The sequence below is a fragment of the Musa acuminata genome, chromosome BXJ3-8 (assembly GCF_036884655.1).
Source record: "Musa acuminata AAA Group cultivar baxijiao chromosome BXJ3-8, Cavendish_Baxijiao_AAA, whole genome shotgun sequence".
In the NCBI taxonomy this organism is placed as follows: Eukaryota; Viridiplantae; Streptophyta; class Magnoliopsida; order Zingiberales; family Musaceae; genus Musa; species Musa acuminata.
In genome coordinates, this window is record NC_088356.1 from 12117489 (window position 1) to 12141840 (window position 24352).

At 34.9% G+C, this 24352-nt stretch overlaps 1 protein-coding gene across 3 annotated transcripts; it reads left to right on the plus strand.

Annotated features, from left to right (window-relative positions):
- The first annotated feature begins 1973 nt into the window (after positions 1 to 1973).
- On the plus strand, positions 1974 to 10850 carry LOC135645611 (eukaryotic translation initiation factor 2 subunit gamma-like). 3 transcript variants are annotated; one of them, XM_065164169.1, is made up of 9 exons: positions 1974 to 2129; positions 3204 to 3341; positions 4353 to 4414; positions 5215 to 5327; positions 5403 to 5505; positions 7935 to 8162; positions 8257 to 8475; positions 8816 to 9076; positions 10333 to 10850. In XM_065164169.1, the coding sequence occupies exons 2-9, from the start codon at positions 3236 to 3238 to the stop codon at positions 10633 to 10635; spliced, it is 1395 nt and encodes a 464-aa protein (XP_065020241.1). In that variant the 5' UTR covers positions 1974 to 2129; positions 3204 to 3235; the 3' UTR covers positions 10636 to 10850. The 3 variants fall into 3 exon arrangements, with proteins under 3 accessions (XP_065020241.1, XP_065020242.1, XP_065020240.1); XM_065164168.1 differs by lacking the exon at positions 1974 to 2129 and adding an exon at positions 2668 to 2690; XM_065164170.1 differs by lacking the exon at positions 3204 to 3341 and having other exon boundaries at positions 2008 to 2129.
- The last annotated feature ends 13502 nt before the right edge of the window (positions 10851 to 24352 follow it).

A 24352-nucleotide genomic window follows, 5' to 3' on the forward strand; every position in this document is an offset into this window, starting at 1 on the left:
GGCACATCAAAATAATCATCTTAGTAGTTTGATATTTTTATCTTGAAAATACCTCGAATAATCCTATATACATGAATCTGAAGTACGTGACTCAAATGTCAATAATATCTTTCTCTAACAATTAAACTAATGATGGAATCTTTTGAATCATTTATTTTGGATTCGATATTAATTTAATCTTGATGCCAAGATCCCTTTTGGAGTGAGGCGTGAAGTTCTTTCATAGTCGTGAAAACATTATGGCATTATACTCTTTTGTACGAAGCAAAATTAATCACCCTTTAATATTTTTGATAAATGAGAATGATTTATCTACAAAAATATATTTTTATTGATTAATAGATTAAAATTGATGATGATGTTTCAATCCCTTGCATCATCAACAAAGCGATCGAGCAAAGGAAGAAGACGGGTCCGTTTGACAAAGTACGAAACACTCATTCAAACAAGCCTAATTAATTTGCAACCTTGATCTTGTTTTCTTCTCTATAAATAAATACGTGTGATTTTATGGTCATCGAGAAAAGTCAAACACAACGAAATACATATTTAAATTCGACAAAAAAGACTATTTGGACATGTTGAAATTGGACGAAGGCGGTCCGATGGTATCAGTGACGACCTCAGCTAAAAGCTTGATGTCTGTTCAAATTGGCCGTGAAGACGACGTCAAAGGAATGCTCACTTAGGCTTGACTTCATGTGGAATTAGTAGAGACGATAGTTTATAAGATGATGATGCCGTGTGATTCGCGTGTTATGACGACAAGTGCTGATCCTGTAACACTATGCCTAGTAGAAGACGAAGAAACATCGACTCCTTCCTTTTTCTCTAATCAACTTTGTTCTCCCCAACAAATCCCTCCTTTGAAACCTTATCCCATAGCGTGATCCATGTTTAGGGGGTTGATTAGGCATTTATCATATTACTTAATATATTTCTTTAATAATTCAGTAGTCAAAGAAAAAAAAAAGATTTTGAATAAGATGAAATTTGAAAGAGGTTTCAAAAAAAAAAAATCAATATATGTGCCCCTTTACATGATCAATCGAGGGTTATATTACCTTATGTAATTAGTTAATTTAAGCATCTCGATCTTTATATTTTTAAAAGTTATAAAAATAAAATATTTAATCTTATTTTTTCTTATACCATTGATTTTACTGATGGAAACATTATAGGGCTTATCACTGAGTGCTTATTATTTTTGTCTCACTTTGATTAATCACTACGAACGTATGATATTTTCGTTAACAGAATCGATGACATAAGGAGAAATGAGTTTAAATATTTCACTTTCATAAATACCGACATCTTAATATAATTATTAAAAATATAAAAACTAAAATACTAAAGATAATTAATTATAGAAATAAATATGTAATTACGCTCCTAATCACTCAAATCTTATACAATCATATCTTAAATTCTAAGAGTTAATCGGTCATTAATAGCTCGAACTAATAACACATTAACGTAAAACACTAAAGTAGTGGAGTCTAACATAACACAATAATATTTCAGCTTATTATAAGCAACCTAATACATTAAATTTTTTTTCAACTTATTAAAATATGTCAAGAATAACGGTTTCTAAATTTTCATCCAAGAAATACAAAACATAAAGCGATGTTTCATTTAAATGCTAAAAATAGATTATGCAAAAAAAAAAAAACAATTTACTTAATGATCAACTAATCAAGTCAAAGAGCTTCGCAGAGGTGCCTTAAAATTGGGCCCATTTACATTCGGTCTGTTATCTTAGCATCAGGCCGACACGGCCCAGTTTACAACTGAGCCGCGTGAGTTTGAGTCGGGTCGTGTTTCGGGCTCGTTCGCTGCCCGCCCCCCTCTCCGATGGGGAGAAGCGAGAAGCTTATTTGAACCGTCGGATCTGGAATTAGCGACTCGGATCATCGGGGAGACTCGACGCGGATGCCCTACGAAGCCCTCTCCGCCACCTCTTTCTCGTTCTTTTTATCTTCCGCAGCAGCTCCGCCTCGGCGTCCGTTATCGCCGTCCCCTCCGCCTCTCTTGCTCTCCTCGGCTCCGATACCCTCGCGATCTTTCAAGATCTTAGGGTTTCTTCTCGACCGTGCGCTGATCCTTTCGCCGATCCAGCTTTCAAGGTATCTTTCTCTTGTTCAGGGTAAATGTATTCTTGTTGCCCGTGCTTCTTTTAGTTGTATTACGGCCGGATGGGCGTGTTCTTGATTGTTTCCAAATTTTGATCATGTTTTCGTGCTTTTGTTGTTGGTTCGTTTTGCCCGTTCGACGACTCATACTATCTTCATATTCTTTCTTTCTTTCTGAGGATCCCACTCTTAAACTCCCGAAAGGCCGACGTCGGGGAATTTGTCGTGCTCATACGACTGTGAGATCTTTATCGAAAGATAGTGGCGTAGTAAAACCCTGGAGATTCTTGATTGAGGCAGTGCTGCCTCTTTATCTCCGTGCGGCTCGGACGCTTCCGCTCACCAGCGGCCGCCGCCGTTGGGCTGCCATCGTCTTATCAATCTACTTTCTTGGCACATCTGGTGTGGGAATCACGTCTGGCAGATGGGCTTTGGGCAAGAGGACTCTGATTTTGTTAAAAGATTAATGCAGTCGAACAAGAAAAAGAAGGGCGAGTATTAAGGTTATATTTGGCCAGCTAGTTAGGCTCGAGGAATGGCGTACGCCACAGAAAGGTGCCTCCTCGAATTGTTAAACCGTAGGGCAGACCTTTGCATAAGCTGTAAAATTGTTATCAGTTTGGTATAAACAAATATATGTTAAAGGAGTTCGATGTATCCAAACTATCGTACTGGTCCAGTGACTTACATTTAACTGGTTTCACCATGTGGTCCTCATTTCTTGAACCTTATATATTACTTGTTCACAAAGTGCACACCTTCTTCATGTCCCTATGAGGACCATCAGCCTCTTGCATTGTCACTTGTTGCTACACAGTGTCCGATTACATATTTTGTTTCTGGAAAATTCATAAACATCCATGAAATTTTTGTACCTGATTGCCCCCCGAATCTCCCCTCCTTATAGGCTATTTCTATCAAGCAGAAGGAGACTAAGGTTGCACTTTATGTATATCCTGGATCAGGACATCTATGTGATGCAGAAAGATATTGGAGTACCAGTTTTGAAGATTTCAATCGTTTTATTAGCTTCACCTCAGTAGAATATGTATCTTTGCTTCCTTTCAGGACTCAACTGAGGTATATCGTCTACATAAAAAATGTCTCGTAAAGGATTAATGGAGCAAGACTTGAGTAAACTTGATGTGACAAAACTTCACCCACTGTCGCCAGAAGTTATCTCACGTCAGGCTACCATTAACATTGGTAAGAACTATTGCTTGCACAGGAATTCATTAAGACTAGATGCACCTGATTTGCTTGTTGGCAGAACTTATTCTTTGCAAAATTTTCTGTCCCTTATTTAACTGTATTTTCTTTTGTTTTAAGTTCACTGGAAAGTCAACTATATTTATATTTCTTAAAAATAGCTTGTTTCTGTTAGCATTATTGTGAAACTTCCAAAGTACTCTAATCCTGTTCTAACCAATATTCCTTCGAGTGGATTCTGGATTGTAGACATTGTCATACTTAGTTAAATTAGTGGTACTTGTTAACTAACAATGAGTTCAATAATATAATGCTTTCCATGGATTGTGGAACCGCCAAAATTGTTAATTATTTGAGATAAAGGTTATAGGTTTGTGGAAACATCATTCAGTTCCAAGATTATTTCCCAACTGAAAAACATAATAAGAAGAAATTAATTAATGTTGTCGTGGGCAATTCAATTTTTATTTAGTTTTATAAAAAATATTCTATAAATGTTTTTCTTATGCTTTGCCCTTTAGATAATAAGGAGAAACATATCATTGATGGATTTTTCAAACCTCAAAGCCTCAAACCAGGAACTGAGAGTTGTTTGCTTTTCAACTTCTCAAACTGGACCAATCAATAATAAAACGTGAACAAATTTTAAACAGACACACCCATTTTGTTTGGTTTTGTTTCTCGGTTTGAACTCTTCATTTCCACACCCCTGCTAACCATGTGTGCATCATGGAATAAGTTTCTTCTGTTCATCTTAGTGGGTCAAGGTGTTCCTGTGGTTTGGAGAGTTCACAAGCTTCTTCATCGTATTGAAGTGTGGTAACTCTTTTTACCAGTTCTTTTCTTCTTGTATTCTTACTCTTGGTCTTTGATTTTCCTTGTAAATTTATTCCTCTTCTTCGTTAAGAGTATGCTACATATTCATATCTCATTTTACCCTCGTCCATTTGCATCCTTTTATCTGTTTTATTTTTTGTGTTAAGTATAATGATCTATATTTAATTTTAGGTACCATTGGTCATGTGGCTCATGGAAAGTCAACTGTTGTAAAAGCAATATCCGGTGTACAGGTACTACTGTTAGTCTTTTTAATTCGAACCAATTGATGTCTTTCCAAGATATTTACTTAAACGTCTACAGTTTTAAATCAGTTGTTGTTGCCCCAAGATATTTATGTGAAGGTCTATGGTTTTTAATAATGTTGTGTGCATTTGCTTTAAACACTAGAGAAGTTCATCAAGTGATCACTTGGAAAATTTAACAATGACTATATGGTCTACCAAGTTCTTTTTTGGTAATTAGATGATTTTATCATGTCTTATAAAATAATCATTGGTTTTGCGTGCTCTTAAGATTTTGAGAAGTTTGCTGCCTTTGATGATATCTCACATGATCCTATAAGGACAGGTTTTGGCTCTCTTGCTCCATTTCCACCGACCAAGATTGGTTGGGCATGGGCAACTAGAATCTGAGTGTAGAAGGCCTTTATAACTTAAGGTGCATATATATGATATTTAGGAATAGGAAGGCAGTTTTGATCCAATTTGAAGGGGATAGAAGTTGAAAACAAGCAAAAACTCATGAACATAGTGAAAATTATTGGTTAATAAAAAGCACTCTTACGACCACTCCTGTAGCTCATAATGTTTGTTGCTAGTTGGTTCGTCAGTATGGGTTTGCATTTTTATGACAATATGTATTTGCATTTAGTGTTTATTATTTTAAATGATAGTTGCATTAGATACATGCTGTCGTTAGAAGATGTGAAGCAATAGAAGTTGCATTAGATGGTACAGTAATTGGTATAGTATCTGGCAAGCTTTTCTCCATCCAAAATCTGTACAATGATTGACTTGCTTTGTATTGGCAGACTGTTCGCTTCAAGAATGAGTTGGAGCGCAATATCACCATCAAGCTGGGATATGCCAATGCAAAAATATATAAATGTGAAGATGATAGATGCCCACGACCTATGTGTTACAAGTATGGTTCCTTGATAAAAAAATCCCTTGTTTGCTTTGATATATCTTCAGCTGTTGATCTTTTATGCTTAAGCAGGGCTTATGGAAGTGGAAAAGAAGACAGTCCTCCATGTGATGTTCCAGGGTTTGAGAACACTAGGATGAAACTTCTAAGACATGTTTCTTTTGTGGATTGCCCGGTAAGGTGACTTACCTTGGAACTGTATATTTCTTTAATAGACTTCTAATTGGACTAGGATAAAATAATCTTTTATCTGACTATACATTTCAGTGGTGCTTTTGTATTGCATAGGCATGGTGATGGCCCAACATAGGAAAAGAAGAATAAAAGAAAGAAAACAATACTTATCTCCGTTACAGGATTTGGCTAATCCCATCAGGGTTTCCTCCAATTTGAGCAATATAAAAGACCTCAAGAGAAAGAGAGAAGAACGAGGATTACTACGAAACTACTGCTAAATTAATTTAAAAAATGAAATAATGTTGGGCTTACAGGCCTCTACAGCCACTTATAGATGACCTACCAAGGGGTTTGGGATACAAGTCCCTATATTTTTGGTAATCTTACCATCTTTATAATCCTATCTAAAGGATCTTCTAGAACTCTAAACTTTAATTTAAACAACTTTCATAATTTGCCATACCCTTATGAGGACTCTGAGACATCAAATAGACTCAATAAGATTTAGAGATTCCCTATAACATTGAGTAAAAAATACATCCGAAAAAAAATAAATATAAAATAAAATTTGTTATTAGGACTTAGTAAGGAATATCGGTTGGCCTCTCTTCTTCTAACTCCTTGGTTGCTCCACAATACTCTATTCAAGTTTGTCTGTTTGAACTCTCTGATCTTAACTGCCTGAGATAATACAGGACATACATAACAGGTATTTTTTTCATTTGTTAATGGAGAGCATAATGTTGTTTACATCTTAAAACATAGGGACCAGTAAAGTCAAGATTACAGAAATGCAAGGCCTCACTAGGCATGTCAAAATCTGAGTCTAAAAGGTGTAGGGGCTGTCAAAATCTTTCTTATGCTATTCAAATATTGCATGTACACCATGGTCCATCTGCTTGACTGTTGACAATTCTCACAAGGGGCAGGGTGTTAATTTCATTTTGCACTCTAGGAATATCTTGACCTTTATTCTGCACTCAAGCAGAGTACACATACCATCACAAAGCACCTTCATGTCAATGGAATATTCACACCAATCCTTAAAAAAAGAACCAATCTGAGAAAGGAATATGCATACATACCATATATCTGAGTTTAGTTGGCACGTTAAGCTCAAAATGTTGTGGAAATCAGTGGTTTGTTCGTGTACGTGGACTGCAATGGAGGGCTGGGCAATTATGTAAAGTAGTTAAGTTCTGTCAAAAACCATATATTGTTTTATTTAGAGCCAATGCTGAATGAATGGGACATTTTTTGTTTTGAATAATTGAAGGAGAGTTGCAAGTACCACTCCCCTTTTCTACACCTCATCTTGAATATACTTGAGTTATCTGTGCATTTAGAGGCTTTTGTGGAACATTAAAATAATTATGTGGTCTTTTTGTCTTCCTTTATTTTTAATTTTTTAGCAACTTATGCCAATGCAATCATATTTGTCCAGGGTTCTGAGAGACTCGTACATTAATTGTGGAAAATTTGGAAGTTTTCCTTGGACTATATGATATTTCATCATCCTTTTCTTTTTTGACCATCATCTTGCTTGAACTTTGTTTTTAAGTTTCTTCAATTTACCTTCTCATTTACTATCCCAAAACTTTTATTTTTCATAGGTCTTTCCAAGCATTTAATGCATGTTGTGTTAAATTTCTACAAGTGTTTTAGTTGTCCTGGTTTAGAATTTGAAATTGGTGTCCCCCAAAGCATCAGACTGATGTTGTATGGTTCAGACTAGAAGCCTATTTCCAGAACATCAGATTGATGTTGTATGGTTCAGACTAGAAACCCATCAAAACCATCTTTTGTTTAGAATATATATTAATTTCGGTAGAGCTTCTACTGGAGCTTCTTCTAAAACCGATGAAAGATATCAACACTTATTGATTTAAAAAAAAGAGGGAAACATTAATGTTGCTCCGTAGAAGTGAAATAACTATTGTGAAACCAGTCTAGCAGAGTTCTCATTTCTCACCCTCTCAATCTAGTTATATTGGATTGAGTCCTAATGAAATCCAATCTTCATGCGCTAGTGCAAATATATTTCCATAATCCTAAAGCAATATGAGGTCACTGCAGTTGTGATTTTTAGAACTTCCAATTGATGTGACAGAGTTATTATATAGTGAAATAATCTTTAGAACTGTTCAGCTCTCATGGTCAGCATCCTGGTTAATGTTAGCGCCAATCTTCTGTGTGCTTCACACTCTGGTACAGAACTTGATTGGAAGTATTGCATATCTTGAAATACCTTTATATTAATATGCAAATTGATGCAATAGTTATGTTTAAATTTATTTAAAGGATTTGTTTTGTACCTCTACACTAATCACGTTCAACATGCAACAATAATAAAAAAAGGATTATACTTATTTTATGCAGAAACTAAATTAACTCTTTTTTATGTTATTGCTCTGTTTTGTTTTTTAGGGCCATGATATTCTTATGGCTACTATGCTTAACGGTGCTGCAATTATGGATGGAGCCTTACTTCTTATAGCTGGAAATGAGAGTTGCCCACAGCCTCAAACGTCTGAACATCTGGCTGCTGTTGAAATCATGCGTCTGCAACATATTATTATTTTACAAAATAAGATTGATCTAATCCAGGAAAGTGCTGCAATTAATCAACATGAAGCTATCCAGAAGTTTATTCAGGTCAATCTTCAGAAAAAAACCAGGAATTCTTTTTCCTCTCTGTTTGATACCTAGATAAACCATGACATTGTTAGAACATGAATAAAATTGTCAGGGTACTATCGCTGATGGAGCTCCTGTGGTGCCAATATCTGCTCAATTGAAATATAATATTGACGTTGTCTGCGAGTATCTTGTTAAGAAAATCCCTATTCCAGAGAGAAACTTTATTTCACCTCCAAACATGATTGTCATCCGTTCTTTTGATGTGAACAAGCCCGGCTCTGAGGTTGATGAGATAAAAGGTGGTGTTGCAGGTGGAAGCATCCTTAGGGTATGTAACTTGTCACCTATTGTCTTTGCAGAACTTAAGATATGCTTGTATCTCTTCCACAATCTCCTATGTCTCAGTATGCTGTACAATTGTATGATGGGTATTGTAACATTGCTTTATTATTGAGCTTCTTCAGCAAGTTATAAGCATGTTGCATATCTTGGGATTTACTATAATTTTACTGCAAGCCTTTTGTAAAACACTTTTTCTTTGCCTTTTTTGCTGTCATATATTGCTTTATTTTTTTTTCTTGGACTGAATGGGCTTAATACTCATTAACATGATGCACTTCGGTCACTTGTATTAAAAAGAAACTTGAAATTGATAATGTTTTATACAGGGTGTTTTAAAGGTGAACCAGTTTATTGAAGTTCGTCCTGGTATCGTTGTTAAAGATGAGAGTGGGAATATAAAGTGCACCCCTATATACTCGAGGATTGTTTCACTATATGCTGAACAAAATGAGCTTCAATTTGCCGTGCCCGGGGGGCTCATTGGTGTAGGCACTACAATGGATCCCACATTAACTCGTGCTGATAGGCTGGTAGGTCAGGTTCTTGGTGAAGTTGGTTCGCTGCCTGATGTCTTTGTTGAGCTGGAGGTACGTTACATTTTGTTTCCATGTTCTGGTTCATTATTATCTTTATACATTAATCATCCAAAAAAAAATGTTAGCAACTTAATAAAGGCATTTATCCAGTGATCGTTTCTGCCCAGTTCTACTTCCATACTTGATTTAGCGACACACTTAAAAGATGAATATAACTTATTCTGATATGCAGTTTTGCATGAGCTCTGTATAGTTCATAAATTTCACATATACCACACACACACACATGGCACATTCTCACCTCTCCCTCACCCATCTTGAAGTATGATTTTGCACATCTTTGCTGTAACCCTTCTCTTTCCCTTTCTCTACTTTTACAACTTGATATTTCCTTGCCTTTTATGATTTTCATGGTTTATCTTTCTTCCGCTCTCCTATGGAGTTCTTATGTGTGTATATTGCAAGACTCAAAGAAGAAACAATTGGATTTTTTGACATCAGACCAATTTCACACCAACAAGAAGTTTGCCTTTGGTTAATTGGTGTGAGATCTTTAGCAAGGGGCTTGTTCCAAAATTAGATTTGCAAGATAACAAGGGTTTTCACCTTGTTGCTTTGAATTTTTAAAGTCTAATTTTGAAGATACTACAGAGAAGGGTCTAAATATACTGGAAATTATTACAACAATGGTGTAAATAGTGGATAAATAGATGGGCATGTTGGAGAAAAATGATGAAGACTTAAGAGAGTCTATGATGTTTATGAATATTGAGAAAAAAATGGAAATAGGTGAGTTTTTATTTGTGTTCTTATGAATGCAAAATATTTTGATAAACAGTTGTATAGTAGTTCATATCTAAGAGTGGATCATATTGTAGTTATTTGTTTCTCACTAGATATATGGATAGTATGGCATAATAGTTCATGTCTATGATGTTTATGAATATCGAATGGAAATAGGTGAGTTTTTATTTGTGTTCTTATGAATGCAAAATATTTTGATAAACAGTTGTATAGTAGTTCATATCTAAGAGTGGATCATATTGTAGTTATTTGTTTCTCACTAGATATATGGATAGTATGGCATAATAGATCATACATTTGGAACAAGTTTGACAATTTGTCATAGAGGGCCTTTCACAATTTGATGATGTTTCCCTTGGTAGAGCTACATGTCATAACAAGGCGCATGTAACTGAAACAGAGGATGAAGCATATGATCTACACTGGAAGAGAGATGTATTTGTATCTGCAATATGCTTTGTGCTGCATGCCTGAATTGCTGCCTTTTAACTTGGTTCCTACAGGTGAACTTTTTTCTCCTCCGGAGGCTTTTGGGTGTCAGGACAAAAGGGACAGAGAAACAAGGGAAGGTGTCAAAGCTGACGAAGGGCGAAATCCTGATGCTCAACATAGGATCTATGTCCACGGGGGCTCGAGTCGTCGCTGTGAAGAATGATCTGGCGAAGCTGCAGCTTACTGCACCGGTGTGCACAAGCAAAGGGGAGAAGATTGCCCTGAGCCGGCGTGTTGAGAAGCACTGGCGTCTTATCGGCTGGGGCCAGATTCAGGCTGGCGGAACCCTGGAAGTCCCACCCTGCCCCATCTGAGACAACGCAGTGTGTGGAGAGGCCATGTGGGAAGGCAGGGAACTTCTGGGGACTATTTATCTGAGATGGAGGAGAAAACGTGTATCTTCTAGTGATGTTAAAACTCGAGACTTTCTTTTTTCAGTTCATCTGCTTGGGGCTTTTTGAGGTGAAGGTATGATGTTGGAAAATATGTGACATTTATTCTAATAAGAATATTAGTTTTACATCTAAAACATTACTTGAGGGATGTTGAAGATTCTCGTCTTATAATATCAGATTCATTTTCTTCCATATTTAGTAAGTATATTTATTAGGATCAGAATTTATATGCATTGCTGACGGTTTGTATAAGGAAAAAATAGAATTTGGAAATATATATACATGATTTGCTTCAAAATATAATAATCGTTGTTGTTTCCTCGATGTTGTCGATCGGGAGTCAGCACGGCTCGGTCTTGATCCGAAAACGTGAAGTCGTCCGAGTAGCCCTCGTGGTGGTTTGACAAGGGTTTTGTTGCGATGAGGTGACTTTGAGGTGGTGTTGAATGACTTTGAGGTAGGACTAACTTCGATCATGGAAAGACAAATCAATTGAAATAGAAAAAAATCAGATGTTGGGTTGGATTGAAACATGTCAGAAGATTGGACGTCGGGCCGAAGAACTGGTCGACGTGTCGGAAGGGCTTCGTGTCATGAGTTTGGGCATCGGGTTAGAAGGATTGGACATTGCGCTAAGAAGATCGGATGTTGCGGGAGGTCAACATGCCGATGGTCGGGCAATACGTCGAAGGAAAGGACGATGCGTCGAAGGATTGGACAAAGCGCCAAATAAACCAATGATATATCGGACAACATAGGATTCATGTTTGTAATTGATTGTGTCTAGATCAAAGTAGTTTAAGTCTAATTGAGTTAGTTTCAGGTGTAACTATACTAACTCAGTTATGGGCCCATTAGGTATGATATGGGACTAATTTGGGCCCATTAGGAGGCTCATTCAGTGACCCAAAAGTTGGGTCAATCGGTGGCATCGCCAGAACAGGTGGTGGAACCGCTTGTGAGCTGGAAAAGTACGATATGTACTTTTTTCCGAGGACCCAATGGTGGTACTGCCTAAACACAGTCTCCCAAACTATGTCAGGCGGTGGTACCGCCCAGTGTCAATGCTGCAGGCGGTAGTACTACCCAACACAAGTTATGGTACCGTTGATAGCCTGAAAACTTGGGGATTTGAGTTTTGGTTCTAATTTTTAAAACCATTTGGGGTTTATAAATACCCCACTAATTCCTTCTTGGGTAAGCAAGAATAAGAGTAAAAAGGAGAAAGAATCTTTATGAAAAAAGGGTTATAATCTTTTTTAGTGTAGAGTCTCCTCTTCTAGTGTTTAGAGGTGTTTCTAAGGGAGGAGTGAGCTCTAAGTGCAAAAGAGAGAGGTGTAAAGGTTCTCATGAGCCTGTGAAAAAGAGAAAGAGTTGTAAGAGGGTAGTTGATCTTTACTCATTGAAAAAAGATCAGTAGTGAAAGTCGATGGCCTTGAGTGAAGAGGAATTAGAAGTGGACGTATAGATCGGGACGACCGAACCACTATAAATCTGGTTTGTATTTACTTTATGCTTTTCATTCATCTTGCAAACTGATTTATTTGCTCACTACTCTTACGAATGTTTTCAAGTTAAATATCTTTTCGATACAGGCTTTATCGAATGAGTTTTCTAAATCGACATAATTTTACAAAAGCATTAATTCACCTCTCTTTTTAGTGTCGATACAGTTCTAACAATTGGTATCAGAGCTAAGTTTTTCTCGATTGGTTTAACACCCAAGAGAGATTAAATAGCTTTTGCTAGCAATCTAGAGGGATACTCTATCACTCATCCTTCTATGTTCAATGGGACGAACTACACATATTGGAAAACAAGAATGTGAGTTTTCTTGCTTTCTATGGATTTCAATTTATGGAATGTCATTGAACTTGATTTTCAAATACTCTCTAAACGTATGAATGAATGAAATGATTTTAAGAAAAAAATTATTTTCGTTAAATACTAAAGCTTGAACGCTTTGTTTTGTGCTTTGGACCAAAATGAGTTTAATCGTATTTTGACTTGTGAAACTGCTCATGATATTTGACACACACTTGAAATTACTCATGAATGCACAAGTAGAGTAAAAGAATCTAAGATAAATATCTTGATGCATAGTTTTGAATTATTTCGAATGAAACCATTTGTGATATGTACACTCGTTTTACGAATGTCGTCAATGGTTTGAAAGCTCTTGGTAAATGTTTTACGAATCTTAAACTTGTTAATAAAATTTTATGATCTCTTCCTAAAAATTGAGACCCAAAAGTAACTGCTATTCAAAAAGCAAAGGACTTGAACTATTTTCCTCTTGAAGAACTTATAAGGTCATTAATGACCTATGAAATGACTTATATGACACATGACGAACATGAGAACAATCTTTCAAAGAATAAGAAGGATATGTCATTTATAATAAAAGAATATCACTCGAGCGAAAGCTCAAGTAATGATGATGACTTTGAACTCCTAATAAAAAAATTTAAAAAATTCATAAGACAAGAATCTAAAAATAAAAATGAACTTAAAAAGGACACAATAACTTGCTATGAATGCAAAAGGTCAGGGCACCTCAAAAGCAAATGCCCTCAATTGAAAAAGAAGAAGCTGCTAAAGAAGAAGAAAGCACTCAAGGTAACTTAGGATAAATCGAGTGCATCCGAAGATGAGGAGCAAACCAATGAAGGTGGGGTGACGAACTACGCTTTGGTGGCTTTTGACGACGAGGTATATGACTCACCCGAAACCCCTTTACCTTACAATGAATTACTTAATACATTTCATGAGTTTTTTTTATTATTTTAAATTAGTTACTAAGAAATATAAAATGCTAAAAAAGGATAATGCTTCTCTCTCTAGTAAATTTAAAAAATTAAAAAATGTGCATGATAATTGCATGTTAACCTCTTGTACTCAATGTGAAGAGTTAAACTTAGTCAAAAAAGAAAATTTTGCTATTACAATAAATATTAGAAAAAAATTAAAATTGATAGCAAATCATTCGATATGATTCTTGCTAATAAATGTCATGTAGAAAGGAGGGAATCGGCTTTGTGAGTAGCAACACTCAATAAAAACCAATTACTTTTGTTAAAGGACCAACTTTACATGTTCCCCTAAGATTAAGTGTAATTTTTGTGATAAACATTTTGCGTGTAAAGGTTCATTTAAAAGATATGGCTCACATAAATTAGTTTGAGTTCCTAAAGGAACCATAAATGATTTTATGCCAAAAGACAAGATAGGTAGATCTAATCATGAGGAACTCAAAGTCAAATGGGTACCTAAAGCAAACCCACATTTCTTGTAGAAATATATATAATCGAAAGCTAGGAGCAAAAATGATATTTTGATAATATGATCGGAGATCCAACACACTTCATAAAGCTCATTAGCCGAAACAATAATAACATTGACATTGGAATTATTTGATTCAAGATGTTTTATTTTTTGTGTTATACTATTGATCTTTGTCACGATGAAACTTGTTTTTTGATTTTAAACGATGATGCATGGATTTAGTATAGAAAATAAGGGCATGCTTATATGAAATCAATCACATAAAAATAAAAAAAAGAAATATATTTTTCTTGAAAATTTCTCTATCCTATTGAGTTTTCAATAAGAGATTAATGAATCTATTTATGTTATTTTTTATGAATCTCTTGAACTATGAAAGTGATTTTGATGATTTAAATTTGAATGAGTTTTATCAAAATCATGATCTTGATGACTTGAGATTTATTATGCATGAATCAAGATATTCTCGTATGATTCTTCCTTTTTACTAAAGATGAGACTTATCAAAATGAGTCATGATATTTGGATACTCACAACTTGATATTTGTTTATTTCATATGACTCCTCTGTGTTTATAATATCTATACCCCATCATCAAATTGATCACTTTTGATATAAATTTATTTTTTTATTAATATTTATCAAGATTTGAAAATTGATGTAAAGGGAAAAGAATTATAATGTTATATTATTCCTTTCTTTTTGACAATAACAAAGGGGGAGAAAGAATTGCTAGCTTTCACATTTTAAAGAAAAGAGAAACTTGCACATCTCAAGAGAAGCAAAAGTACTAGCTTGCACATCTCAAAAGAGAAGCAAAAAGTACTAGCTTTTATATCTCAAGAAGCAATAATTTTGCTAACTTGCACATCTCAAAAAAGAAGCAAAAAGTGCTAGCTTGCACACATCAAGAAGCAAAAATTTTGCTAACTTGCATATATCAAAAACTTACTAGCTTGCATGTTCTAAGGTGAAATAAAACTTGCTAACTTACTAGCTTACATGTTTCAAAAATATGCTAGTTACACTTTTCTTTTTGTTGATGAAAAATGAGAAGTTATGATGATGATTTGAATCATGCATGGTATGATGTACTCTGATGTTTCGAAGTTATGATGGTTTAAAATTATGTATGCAATGATTCGATATTATGATGCATGCAATGATAAAATACTCATGATTTTTTGTATTCAAAGTTTATTTCAATATGGCACAGAGATAGAGAGAGTTTAGTTTAAACTCTATCATCAATTGGTTGTCATTATCAAAAAGGGGAAGATTGTTGAATCTTGGATTTTAATGATGAAGTTATGATCTAATTAGCGTTTGAGTGATGCAAGAATTGTTAGGATCGATTCGGCACTAAGGGAGGGGGGGTGGGGGGTGGCTAATTAGTGTTTACGATAAAAATTTTGTCAATTCAGAAAACTTCAATGATTTTAAAAAGTTTGATTCGATGAAACCCATATCAGAATTGATATCAAAAAGTGTGTTTCACTTGAAATAAATATAATAAGTAATTAAAAACATAAAACAATAATAACGAAGAGCAAAAGAGAGTGCACAACAAAATTTATAGTGGTTCGGTTGTTGTGACCTACATCCACTCCCGATTCCTCCTCTGTTGAGGCCACCGGTGTCTACTAACGGTATTCCTTCAATGGGCGAAGACCAACCACCCTCTTATAACGCTTTCTCCTTTTCACGGGTTTAAGAGATAACCCTTACAAGCCTTACGCCTTTTCTTGAATGATTACAAAACTAGAAAGGGAGGAGGAGGACACTTAACAATTTTACAACCCAAAATCTCAATATTTTTGTTCACACTTTCGTGCTCTTTCATGCAGAAAAAAGTGAGATATTTATAGGCCTAATGGCTTCAAAAATGGAACTAAAATGTGTCTCATCCTAGGTTTTTGGGGTACTAACGGTACCACTAACATTATTGAGTGGTACCATCGCTTGCAGACTGATATTGGGCGGTACCATCGCTCAATTTGGGTGGTACTACCGCCTGACAGAGCCTCGGAGATCGAGCTCTGGCGGTACCATTGCTTGATAGGGAGGAACCATTGCCTAGCAACAATAATTGTCAGCGGTACCACTGCCCAGTTTGGACAGTACCACCGTCTAGACCACCTGGGAGGTTGAACCTTAGGCGGTGCCACCGTCTAACATGGCTCCAAGTGGCTGAATGAGCTATCCAACTGGCCCAATTTAGCCTTATTAAAGGTCCAATTAGCCCCTAATTGAGTTAGTAGGATTTCTCCTAAAACTAACTCAAATTAAAGTCCTAACTACAATAGTTAAGGCTAAAACAATTACTCTAATTGCAATCTAAGTTTTCCTACACGTCAATGGTTTAACCGAACTCTCGGTGAATTTCTGGCAAACTCCTGGCAATCTTCCGGTGAGCTTTCGGCGAACTCCCGGTGAACCTCCGGTGAGATTTCGATAAATTTCCGACGAACCTCCGGCGAGCTTTCACTGCATCATCTGATCCTTTGGTATATCCCCTAATTCATCCAACCCGATGTCCGATCATTGACTCCGGCCTAATTTTGATTCATCTTTAATCGTTTTTTCTTTCTTACGATCATAATTAGTCCTACATCACTTATCTCAGATTAGATCATTAATTCACCAATTGATATCATCATCAAAATTTAAGATTCAACAATCTCTCTATTTTTTATGATGACAACCAATTGATGACAGAGTTAACCCTAACTCCCCCTATATATATGTCATATTGAGATAAAGCAAACTTGAATTCAAAAGAAATCATGACCTTTGAATTCAAGTGAAATTATTTCAATCATAGTGATCAAATGCAATATATCAAAATTTCATACATTGTGCATCATTATGGATTAAAGTCATCAAAATATAACATGCATAATTTCATCGTCTTATGCATGATAATAAATTACTTTGGCCATAACCTACATGATACTAAAGCATTCATCATTTCTTGCATGATACTAAAATTAACATCATTTTGGGCATAACATTCATGATACTGAAGCACTATTTATCACTTTATGCATGATACCAAATTTAACATAACATATATGATATTAAAGTATTTTTTTAACCATTTATCATTTCATGCATAATACCACATTCAACATTGTTTTGGCATAATTTCAAAACACACTTCATTTCTCCCCCTTTGTCATCAACAAAAAGGACAATTATTCAACAATTTATGCAAGTATTTTACACTATTTAAGTAAGTTTTACACCAATTTATGCAAGCTAGCGAATTTATGAAATGAGAAGTTAAGCAATAACTTTGCAAGATAACTCAGTTTGCTTCTTGAAATGGGCAAACTAGCATTATTGCTTTAGATGTGCAAGTTTTTTTTTCCTTTTGTCATAAAAATAAGAAGAAGAGGAAGAAGAAGAAGGGAGGAATTCATTCATCATAGGAAAAATCAAGTTATAAGAACCAAATCTATGAAAAGATTTGAACCAAATCAAATCCATGAAAAAAATAAGTTTCATTGAATCAAACTTCTACTTTCGCATGGAGAAAGAATTCATCATAAAAGATCAAAATGTGCATACTAGTAATTTATGAATCAAATCCTTATTCTTGTAAATAGAAGGAAGATTATCATATAATAGAAATTGATTATCACATGAACGATCAAGTATATCAAAAGTCTATAAAAATTCTTCTTTAGTAAATTGCAAGAAGAAGGAACGAAGGAAACGATCTCGATTTAAAAAGAAAACTCAAGTTACAAAAAACTAAGAAATCCGAAAAATGTGTAAAGGAATTCAAGCATTCAGAAGATTTAACAGCCTAATTCTTTTCTAATAAAATTAAATTGTTCCTCATTTAAAGGTTTTATAAAAATATTAGCTAATCAATGTTTTATATCAATAAATTCTAAAGATATATTATTGTTATTAACATGATATTTAGTAAAATGATGCCTAATGTCAATATGTTTAGTTCTAGAGTGTCGAATGAGATTTTTTATTAAATATATTGCACTAGTATTATCACATTTTATAGGTATATTTTTCAAGTGAATTCTATAATCTTCCAAAATATTTTTCATCCATATAACTTGTACACAATACACACCTACTGCTATATACTCAGATTCACTTGTAGATAATGCAACCGAGTTTTGTTTCTTGAAAGACCAAGAGATAAGTGCATGACCTAAGAGTTGACATGTTTCAAATGTACTTTTTCTATATATTTGACAACCAACAAAATCATCATCAGCATAAGTAAGTAACTCAAAGCTTTTGGATTTTGGATACCAATCCTAGATTAGGAGTTCCTTTTAGGTATCTAAAAATTCTTTTAACAACTTTTAAGTTAGATTACTTGGGATTAGATTGAAATCTAGCACATAGTCTAACACTAAATATAATATTAGGTCTAGTTGTTGTGAGATATAATAAATTACCTATTATACCCCTATAAGTTTTTTAATCAAAACATTCTTCATTAATGTCTATATCTAATTTTGTAGAAGTGCTCATTGGTGTTTTAATAGCTTTGGCACTATCTATATTAAATCGTTTCAATAGATCTAAAGCATACTTAGTCTGACTAATAAAAATTACATCACTTAATTGTTTAATTTACAATCCTATGAAAAAAGTTAATTCGCCCTTAAGCTTGTTTCAAACTCTTGACTCATACTTTTGGCAAACAATTTATACAAAGATTTATTTGAAGAATCGAAAATGATATCATCTACATAAATTTGGACAATGAGAAAATTATTTTTAAAATATTTAATAAACAATGTAGTATCGACCTTACTTTTCATAAAATTATTTTGAATTAGGAAAGAACTAAGCCTCTCATACCAAGCCCAAGGGCTTGTTTTAATCCGTAGAGAGCCTTAGATAACTTAAACACATGATTCGAAAAAATTACTTTTTAAAATCCAGGTGGTTGTTCAATATAAACTTTTTCGGAAAGAAAGTTATTAAGAAAAACATGTTTAACATCTATTTGAAATAAATTATTATAACTAGTATAGGCAAGGAGAATCCTTATGGCTTCAAGTCTAACTACATGAGCAAAGGTTTCTTCATAATCGATACATTCTTTTTTATTGAAACCTTTGACCACTAGTCTAGCCTTATTTCTAACCATGATACAAAGTTTAACTTGCTTATTTCTAAAGACCTATTTAGTACTAATTACCAAATAGTCACTAGGTCTAAGAATAAGCTTCCATACTTTATTTCTCTCAAATTGATTTAATTCCTCATGCATTGCAAAGACCCATGAATCATCTTTTAGGGCTTCATCAATGCATTTTGATTCAATTTGTGACAAAAATGTCGCATTCACATAAATTTTTTTAAAAGAAGAACAAGTTCTAACACATTTTGATGTATCTCCAATGATTAATCCTTAGGATGAGCATCTATATACTTTCAATCCTTAGGTAAAGATTTTTTGGAAGAAGATGCATCCAAGTTGCTTGGGGGAGGAGATTTTTCATTCAAATTTAAGCCATCAAAATCAAAATCATCATCAAAACTATTTTTCTTAAATTCGGGAAGCTCATTAAAAAAAACATGAATGGATTAATCTATAACCAAACTTCTTTTTATTAAAGACACAAAAGGCTTTAGAAATAGAGGAATAACCAAGAAAAATACATTTATCGGATTTAGCATCAAATTCTTTTAAGGCATCTTTTTCATTTAAAATAAAACATTTACAATCAGAAACTTTAACATATGAAATATTGGGTCTTCTATTGTTCCACAATTCATAGAGAGTTTTGGAAAGTAATGATCTTACGAGAACTCTGTTCATGACATAGCATGTCATGTTAATGACTTTGGCCCAAAAATATTTGGGTAGACTATGATCGTTTAACATGGTTCTTGTCATTTCTTTTCTTGTAAGCTTCTATTTTTTCTTTTAACTACTCCATTTTGTTATGGATTTCTTGGAGTTGAGAAATTATAGTTGTACCCATTTAACTCAAAAAATTTTAAAATCATGGTTTTAAAATTCACTACCATGATTACTATGAATAGATAAAATCATAAAATCATTTTCATTTTGAACATGTTTACAAAATTTTGAGAAACATTTAAAATAATTACTTTTGTGAGCCAAGAAGTATGTCCAAGTGTATCTACTAAAATCATCAACAATTACAAAGACACATTTACTACCTCTTAGACTTATTGTATCAATTGGGTCCAAATAAATCCATATAGATCAATTGTAGTAGTCTAGAAGTGCTTATTGAATTCTTTGATTTGAAACTACTTTTTATTTGTTTTCCTAGTTGGCATGCATAATAAACTTTGTCTTTGACAAATTTCATTTTAAACATACCTCTTACAAGTTCTTTAGTTATAATTTATGAAATTGGTTTCATACTTGCATGACCTAATTTTCTATGCCAAAGACGTGTATCATCATTTAAAACAAAAAAGTAAGTTTCATTACAAAACTCATCAAGATTAATTGTATCGATATTGTTGGTCCTTAAGGCAATCAAAAATCTATTTATGTGTGATATTTCTATAATGCAAGTATTAGATTCAAACTTGATGTTGTAACATTTATCACATAATTGACTAATGATTAGGAACTTATGCTTTAAACTATCTATTAATGAAATATTTTCAATCAAAAAGATTGATTTGTTATCTATATTTTCTTTTCCAATAAATTTTCCTTTGTTGTTGTCTCCGAAGGTGACAAATCCTTCGTCTTGGCTAGTGAGCTTAAAGAAGTGTATTGGATCGTCGATCATGTGCCTTAAGCATCCACTATCAAGGTACCATCTCTTGCTCCTAGCTTGTGATTATAGATATGATATATCTACAAGAAATGAGGTTTTTTTTAGGTATTCATTTAGCCTTGTGTTCCTCATAAATAGATCTACCTATCATTGAGTGATTTAGGGTTCCTTTAGGAACCCAAACTAATTTGTGTAAACTAAATCTTTTAAATGAACATTTGTAGGCAAAATGACCATATTTTATATAAAAAATTATATTTTTCTCTAGATGAGACATGTAATGTAGATCCTTTTATGAAGATAGTTGGCTTTTATTGAGTATTACTCATAAAGCCAATTCCTTCCTTTCTATGAACATAACCCTTATTAACAAGGATCATGTTTAGATATTTATTTCCTATTTTAAAATTTTCTAACATTTCTTGTAGTAAAGCATTTTCTTTCTTAAGTGAATCTATCTCATCACACTTAGTGCAAGAAGCTAGCATACTATCATCGTGCTCATTTTTTAATTTATCAAATGTTGAAAAATCTTGGAGGCGACATTACATGCGTAGCGGAATAACAGAAAACAAAATCCTCTATTTCCCAAAGATTTGTTCGTCGTTATGCGAAGATTAGTGTGCAAAGATCCGCGAAACTTAAAACTGCATATAGAGTAGATTGTGTTACATAGGGAGATCGTATATCCTTGAATCCTTGCAGATCTCTAGGAGAGGGTGAAGGAGGTCAAGTGCCCTCCTCTCTAGTGGTGATCCACACAGTAGGCTGTGATGGTGCTCTTCAAAACTCCAGGCCTGCTCTGAGGTGGAGAAGGGAGGAGGAGAGTAGGAGAGGTAAGCAAAAGCTCTAGCCTATGAACCACTGAATCCCTCATATTTGTAGAGATCCCTTGTTAATTAAACCCTAATGGATCCTTCCCTATTGGGTATTAGATCTTTATCCAACTACCCAAGCCTATTAAATTAATGGATCTCTATCCAATAATCTCTTATGAGCTTTTATTGGATCTTGTCCATGGGATCCAATAATTCAGAGGCTTATTGGATATCAAATAAGCTGGGGGGTCCGGCGGATATCTCATATCTAAATCTCTACTCATCGCAATGTCTACCATATGTATGTAACCCTCTAGGCCCAATATCAAGCTGGTCGTAAGTCATATATGTCAGAACTCCTTTTGGCTCAGTGAATTATTATGGAGATAATAATTCACTCGACTCATCGACTGGGGACGTACTAGGCCAATACGTCATAGTCCCCAGATGATATAGGGAAATCCAATCCATTGGACATATCTGTCCTCAGTTACCATGTACCTATAGTCCCGCATCCATCTAATATCCCAGAGACCATATACTGGGCATGGTGTTGTCAAACCCATATGGTTTCTTCTCGAGTCTTGCTCTAATTGTATTCTCCTAGTGAATTATTTCTCTCTCAATCCGAATGACCATGGCTAGGGATTTGTCTGAGCAAGAACATATGAGATATTCCTCTCATGATATCGAGAGTGGATGATCCTTAATCGACACTCAATAGCCCTGGTAAGGTTGACTACCACTCCCGATGATCGATTGTACTAGATCTGAAACATCCAAACCTATAAGTCTGATATCAAAGAATGGAGCACTCATATATGAAATCCTTGGTGTCTCAAGTCTAAGGACCAAATACACCACTAGGACTACGAAATCGCTGTCTGACAATAAGGTATCATCAACCATCCAACATTCCATAAGTGGATCAATCAGTGAACTCATTCTCCAATGAGCACCTGTACTGTATCCCTAGTGTCCCTACACGAGCAGCTATGAGACCAGCTGCATCTATCATATGGACGAGTATATAGCACACTAGTCTGTCCGGTTATCTCGATGTCCCTCTCGAGTAACCTATGACCTGGATTATTTAGGATCTATGTTTAAAGGCGAATCGGTCTCATTATTGTTATCTTATCACGATCCGATTCCCATTGCACAGATCCAAGGACATCACAATATATACATGTATATATGCAATAGTAAATATAAAATGATAAATGCTAAAATATAATAAGCAAAACGACTGCGTGTCAAGTCACACATGCTATCACTCACGTGATTGGCTTGTTGGGCACCTATGACTAGCAATCTCCCATTTGACCTAACGCAAATTACCTATGTGTTTGATCCCCATCAGACCCTTGTAACGCTCAAAGACAATTTGAGACAATGTCTTTGTTAGTGGATCTGCAATGTTTTATTCGGATGTAACTCTTTCCACTACTACATCTCCTCCGGTCACGATCTCTTTGATCAGGTGGAACCTCCTCAGAATATGCTTAGATTTCTGATAAGACCTGGGTTCCTTCGCTTGAGCAATCGCCCGGTTGTTATCGTAATATAAGGAAATCGGCTCCTCACTACCCGACATGACTCCCAGATCTGTGATGAACTTCTTCATCCAAACTATCTCTTTTGCTGCCTCTACTACAGCAATGTACTCTGCCTCTGTGGTTGAGTCAGCAGTAGTATCTTGCTTAGAACTCTTCTAGTATACCGCTCCTCCATTTAAGGTGTACACATATCCTGAATTTGACTTGCTATCATCGACATCAGACTGAAAACTTGAGTCTGTGTAGCCTTCAACCATGAGGCTACTACCTCCATATACTAGTAAAAGATCCTTAGTCCTTCTCAAGTACTTAAGAATATACTTTATTACTTTCCAGTGCTCCAAGCTTGGATCCGCCTGATACTTGCTAGTGACACTCAGAGTATGCGCTATATCAGGCCTGGTATATAGCATGATATATATAATAGGGCCTATCATTGAGGCATAGGGTATCATATCCATGTTCGCCCTTTCTTTAGGAGTCTTTGGGGATATACTCTTAGAAAGTGATATCCCATGTCTCATCGGTATGATACCTCTCTAGGAATTTTTCATGCCAAACCTTTTGGCAATATTGTCTATGTACCTAGACTGGGACAAGCTAAGCATCCTCTTGGATCTATCTCTATGGATCTGAATTCCTAATATATAGGATGCTTCCCCTAAGTCCTTCATGGAGAAGTATCTAGATAACCAAGTCTTTATTGTAGATAGCATTCCTACATCATTCCCAATGATCAAGATATCAGCCACATATAACACCAAAAAGGTGATAGCTCTCCCACTTACTTTCCTGTACACACAAGGCTCATCTTCGTTTTTAACGAAGTCATAAGATCTGATTGCCTCATCAAATCTTATGTTCCAACTTCGGAAAGCTTACTTTAGTTCATAAATGGATCTAAGCAACCTGCATACCTTATCTAGGCAGTCCTTGGACATGAATCCCTCGGGTTGTATCATATACACCTCCTCCTCGAGGTTCCCATTGAGGAATGCAGTTTTCACATCCATCTGTCAGATCTTATAATTATATTGTGCTGCAATAACCAATAGAATTCAGATGGATTTTAGCATTGCTATGGGTGAGAAGGTTTCGTCATAGTCAACACATTACCTTTGACGATACCCCTTAGCCACTAGCCTTGCTTTATTGGTCTCTACCTTTCTATCTACTCTGATCTTTTTCTTAAAGATCCACTTGCAACCGATGGATA